Source organism: Sinohyriopsis cumingii, chromosome 9 (genome assembly GCF_028554795.1).
Source record: "Sinohyriopsis cumingii isolate HCF-2022 chromosome 9, ASM2855479v2, whole genome shotgun sequence".
Taxonomy (NCBI): domain Eukaryota; kingdom Metazoa; phylum Mollusca; class Bivalvia; order Unionida; family Unionidae; genus Sinohyriopsis; species Sinohyriopsis cumingii.
Window position 1 is genome coordinate 120,120,071 of NC_142969.1, and position 6,012 is coordinate 120,126,082.

Here is a 6,012-nt window from a genome sequence, read left to right on the forward strand (position 1 = left end):
GCATAACCTCAGGTCCTCATTCTAACACTTTAAGAAATTTCACCGGATTGTAACCCATCTACAGACAGCCAAATAAATACATGCATTATATTCTTAAAGGATAGCTTACCCGTTTAGTCAAAGAGCTGCTATTTTTAGTAACAAGCGTATCAATCAATGGTTTTTGGAATGCGACGACCGAGCTAGATTAGAAATAGCACCTGCTTAATGTATAATAAATAATATCATACTTGTGGCAGGACTGCATTTCAAGCACCCCATTATCTCCCACACTCAGAGGTGGGGTGGGGGGTGGGGTGCGTTACCCGATCAATTTGGTAATTAACGGAAATTAGGATAGGGCAGCCATTTGGAGTCTTTTTATGCATAATTATAAGGTGCGATTTGGCGCTTGCGTCAAAAAATATGGTCTGACCTAATCATTACTCGGATCATTTGGGTGATTTTGTTTAGGCTAATATTAAACTGCAATCGTTGAGTGGTATGTAATAGAAGAATTTTGATTTTGACTTGGTTTAACATACATTAGGAAAGATTTAAAAAATATTAGAGCTAAACATTGGGTAGAGTGTCTCGCCATTTTTTTATGTAATGTCCATATTCTGCGCTGGTAATTTCTTACGAATATGTCACCTTTTCTTCCACCGAGTCTCATAATTAAATATTTTAATCATCGTCTTTATATTTCTAAATCGTTTCAATATTTTTCACAAGTTATACTTCAAATAGAACGGATGGAGAACGGGGAGGAGAAAGAAGAGAAGAAAAATCGAATATCCCTCATATCGTTTAGTTAAGAGTGTCGCATTAACTGCAAAACTGGCTGGCAAAATCCAAATCCATTTTTAAAGGATATATTTCACAACTCTTTTATTAAATATCCACTGAAAGTGGTTATTTCTTGCCCATACACCGCACTCGAGTCACTTTCCCCAGAGTGTTCCACCCAAAACCGGTCTCCGACGGTAGCTTTTACAATTGCAGAATTGCTGGCCATGTGGAAAGTGTAATAGTTTCCGGTTCTAGTGCGCAGAATCGGTTTGCCGTTCTGTACTACCTGCAGACCCACATAGTGTTTTGATTCCATATAGATAGCCAATGAGAATTCGTACAACCCAGACACTGGAGCGGTAAAGGAGGAGTTAGCAGCATTGTAGCCAAAGCCAATATTTGTAATCACAACTGGAAATTGGGCAGCTCTCACCGAGGCGGAGAAGCTATATGATGATGTGTTCATCCAGGCTGTAAAGGCCACTGATTGGTTGAAACTTGCTGGCGTATTAGTGTTCGTGTGGCACGTACAAGGTACTGAAAATAACGAGGAGAGTCAGTCTACTTATAAATGCAGGGAAATAAAAGAACTGGAAAATCACTGGATGCTTTTATATAATAAATATCTGACGCTGTTTGGTAAAGCCCACAGCCATCCTTTGCATGGCATCTGCGTATAATTACAAATTTGTACGAAACCTTTGAAAAAAGTATTTGGACTGGATAAAATCATATCATGTGCTGCACGAAATGAAAAGAGCAGAAATGAAGGGTTTTCTTGGTTTCTATGTTAACCCATATGGCTAGATACATTTATTTATTTTTAAATATTTTACCTCGAAGATTTCTGACTCATTTTAATTTAGAAAACTCCAAATTTCTCTTTCCTGTCGGCCAGAACAATTCTTACGTTATATAAATATAAAAGTTAACGGTTAATGAGCCTATGACCTAACTTGACAAGTACGTTGATGTAGATTGCTGGTTTCAATGCGTCTTAGTGTACAGATGTTAACATGTGCAGTTTCTCTTTTCTACCAATGATACATTAAGTATTCATGCATTTTTCATGTGCTTGATAATATTTGTAATCAATGGTTAAGGTTTACAATTTCTTTTTTTAGTGTCATTATTATTTTATAGTGTTTTGTAATTATAGTAATTGAACTTCATACTTTATAGGATTCAAGAAGAAATGAAACTGACAAGTCGAATACGCTCTATGCATGAAGCCGTTTATGTATAGTGTGTATATCGATTTTCAAGCGTCATGGCTTTATGAAGGTTAGATCGTAAATAGTGTATATTCTTCGAACTGTATTAAGTATATTCTGTGGAGTCCAGGTATTGTACTGGGTAGCATGACGTACACACACACACACACACACACACACACACAATCGGAGGTATGTCAGCAGGATACATGCACAGAACAGCTCTCCTGGATTCCAGTGGTGTCTTTTTCGAGGCACTTTACTCCCATTTCCTAGGGACTAAATAGTCTTTCGTGTGCTGATCTGCCATCAAATACCATCATTCAGTTATATTAACATTTTTTCTCGAGTTCATAAAAATGAGAAAATATTACATTTTCAGTTGCTTAATAGATGCATGTCCAGTGTTTCTTTAGCAAACAGAATGTCATCTGTAAAGCTGAGAGGCTTTGGCTTTCCACCAGACTCACTATTCATAAGCAAATCTATGAAGTCGCTAAGAAGAATGTCATAAATATAGTCCATGCAGCGAAATCAGCCCACTACACTACTAAGATCATGGAAAGTTCCAGCTGCAAAAAGCTCTTCGAGATTACTAACAAGCTAATGTCAAGGAACGAATCAACACCACTTCCAACTACCTTCTCTCCAGTCGACCTTCCGGACATGTTTGCAAATTTCTTCCATGACAAAGTACAAACCATTAGAGATAAGCTTGACACCACAATTTCAATTGACTCGTCGTCACCATACGGTTGGGATACAGAATTTGAGCGGCAACCATTAGCAGCATTTGAACCTGTCTCTATGGATGTGGTACGTACAATTGTGATGAAGAGTACACCAAAGTCATGTGAACTTGATCCAATTCCAACATCACTGCTGCTTGAGTGCTTAGATCCAGTATTGCCTTCACTAACTGATGTTATTAATATCTCTCTGTCATGGGAATTCCCATCATTTTTCAAAACTGCCATTGTAAAGCCTCTGCTAAAGAAACCAACACTACAACATAACAATTTAAAGAACTACCACCCAGTTTCTAATCTCCCATTCATATAAAAAATCTTAGAAAAGGTTGTTCTATCCCAGTTTGTATCTCATCTAAATTCAAACAGTCTTTTTAGCAATGCACAATCTGCATATCTCCCTTGCCACAGTACTGAAACTACTCTTCTAAAAGTAGTTAATGACATTCTGTCTGCGTTGGATAGCGGACAGATTACAGTTTTCACCCTCCTTGATTTGTCTGCAGCATTTGACACAGTAGACCATGATATATTACTTCACCGTCTCCAGCATATATTTGACACTCATGATACAGCCTTACTGTGGTTCAAGTCCTACTTGGTCAACAGGACACAAATTGTATCTGCAAATGGAATACACCCCAGCCAGTTGATCTATGTTGTGGTGTTCCACAGGGGTTTGTTCTTGGACCTATTCTCTTCATTCTGTACACTCAGTCGCTCTCAAGTATCATAGATCATCATCCAGTGGCTCACCAATTGTACGCTGATGACACCCAAATATACAAATCTAGCCACCCAACTGAAGTTGATGCTACTATCCAAGGAGTAGAGAGGTGCATTTCTGATGTGAAATCATGGATGATATGTAACAAGCTGCAGATGAATGATGATAAAACTGAGGCCATTCTGATCACAACACAAAGACTTCCTCATTCACATCCTTTACCTCAAACAATAAATATCAGCAACGCCAACATTAAATTCACACAATCAGCACGAAACCTAGGTGTTACTCTGGACAGTGCTCTCACATTGCACCAACATGTCATGAACATATGCAAGGCTGCATATCTTGAGCTGAGACGCATCAGCTCAATTCGCAAATATCTTTCAGTTGATGCCACTAAAACACTTGTGTGTTCATTAGTACTTTCAAGACTGGACTATTGTAACTCAGTTGTGTCTGGTTTATCTCAATATATACTCCAGAAACTTCAAAAAGTTCAAAACACAGCTGCTTGGATCATACTTAGAGTACCACGATCAGAGCACACCTACCCGCTGCTCTGTACCCTACACTGGCTATCCATTCGATCAAGAATCAAGCACAAAATTTGTTCTCTGTGCTATGTTTCACTGACGGACTCTAGTCCAACATACCTATCTGACCTCACCCATGTGTACACACCTACGCTCCTCTTCTGACAATCGTATACTCATTATTCCCACTATGAAAACAAAGTCATATGGACAGCGTTCTTTTGCAATCCAGGGCCCAGTAACGTGGAATGAATTGCCCACTGAACTTAGACACAAAGACACAGTGATCACATTCAAGAGGGCTCTCAAAACTCACTTATTTCGACTGCAAGAACAAACTTAAAGACCTAATAATGTTTCCTACCTGAAATATTCTCAGCATGTTTTTTTTTTTGTTTTTTGTTTTTCTAATTTCATGGTGTTTGTTTTTATAATAATATTATTATATGTTTTTTATCTTATAGGTGTTGTCTAATGTTGTAAAGCGCTTAGAGCGTCTAAAGATTAGGCGCTGTACAAAGTCTTCATTATTATTATTATTATTATTATTATCTAACCACCTTCCCATTTACAGTTATTTTGCTTGTTTATGGGCCCTCTTTAATTCTCTGTCAAGTTACGGTTTATTTAAAAAGACATATTCGATTCCAGTATTTTACTATCAATCACTAATCACATTCATGACATTTTGATAATTTACTATTTTACAAAAGAAGCAAAATGAAACATGTACGTTTGATCCACCTTTCAAATAAACTTTAAATGGAATGAAATTCTAAAATTAGAGTTAGACATTATATATATATATATATATATATATATATATATATATATATATATATATATATATATATATATATATATATATATGATTATCGTACCTATTGATTCGCTTATCCTTCTCGCATCCTCGTTCATTCTCTCCACTCTTGAGAGCAGATTCTGGCGCATGCTCTTATTTTCTTCAATCAGGTAACGAAGCTGGGCGATGGTCGTATCCCCCTGATTCGTCTGTCTCTTTGCAACAGCATCGTCCACATGGCCCCAAACCCCACAGAACCAAAAGATGGTCGTGGCAAATGTGGCAACAATCCCTATTAAAATCATGATTTCAACTCTCTTCTTGCAGGTATGCACTGCCTATGTGTCCCCGAGCCTTATCAGTAAACTGATAGTAAACCACCTCGAGACACAGTGGCGGAATACAGTCATATCTATTTAAAAATGACTCCCCGAGCTTTCAATATAAACTTTGAAATATGTGAGGAACGACGTGAACTTTCTTCTGCTTGGTATCACCACCATCTATCCCTCAACCTAAAGATACGAAACTACCGCCATTGTGTCAAATTTATCTATTCTTGCCATTATCTAATCTATACGAAACTATTATTTGAACTAATAATTGTCTTCTAATACCACAGCTACCTTATTGTCATACAATATGTCTTGAAAGGTATGAAATATGCTTCATTTCACAAATTAAACAAGCGGAATAAGGAAAATCTGCTCAAGATTTATACTCATTTCTTCTTAAGAGGAGATAGATGTTCCCTTTATTTTGCAATATATTTTGAATCAAATCATTTTATTACAAAGAATAAGGAAAAGACATACGCAGAAAAAACAATACAACCCATACAATCCCTCACTTTTTAGTAAAATATATAGCAAACATTTGCAGAAAGTGTCTAGATAAATTTGTGAACTACATGTGGTTGCAACTTTATAATCAAACAGCTTATTTTACATTTTATTTCTAGCAGCGAAGCTACGTAATTCCCCTACAATTGCCTATATTGTACATTTAGGCTTTGGTCCAGATTTATATTTGTTTCACGACATAATTACTTATAAGGATTTTGATTACTGTCTATTCATCTATTGTGCTTATATGAGTTTGCTACATCATTAGTTACGACACTCAGACTTTACATTTAATTACTAAACTTAACTATTTTTGCTAATGTCATCAATTATCTAAAAGGTGTGATCCAGCCGAGGGAAAACTGATT

At 36.7% G+C, this 6,012-nt stretch overlaps 1 protein-coding gene across 1 annotated transcript; it reads right to left on the minus strand.

Moving 5' to 3' along the window:
* Positions 1 to 794: 794 nt before the first annotated feature.
* On the minus strand, positions 795 to 5,205 carry LOC149792599 (complement C1q and tumor necrosis factor-related protein 9A-like). The gene is made up of 2 exons (XM_089969417.1): positions 4,879 to 5,205; positions 795 to 1,308 (listed from the first exon to the last, which is right to left on the minus strand). The coding sequence occupies exons 1-2, from the start codon at positions 5,102 to 5,104 to the stop codon at positions 860 to 862; spliced, it is 675 nt and encodes a 224-aa protein (XP_089825543.1). The 5' UTR covers positions 5,105 to 5,205; the 3' UTR covers positions 795 to 859.
* Positions 5,206 to 6,012: the final 807 nt, after the last annotated feature.

Coding starts and splice junctions, on each gene's coding strand:
- LOC149792599 (XM_089969417.1), bottom strand. CDS start 5,104: ATGATTTTAATAGGGATTGTTGCCACATTTGCCACGACCATCTTTTGG. Junction 1,309..4,878: donor AAGGATAAGCGAATCAATAG/GTACGATAATCA, acceptor CGTTATTTTCAG/TACCTTGTACGTGCCACACG.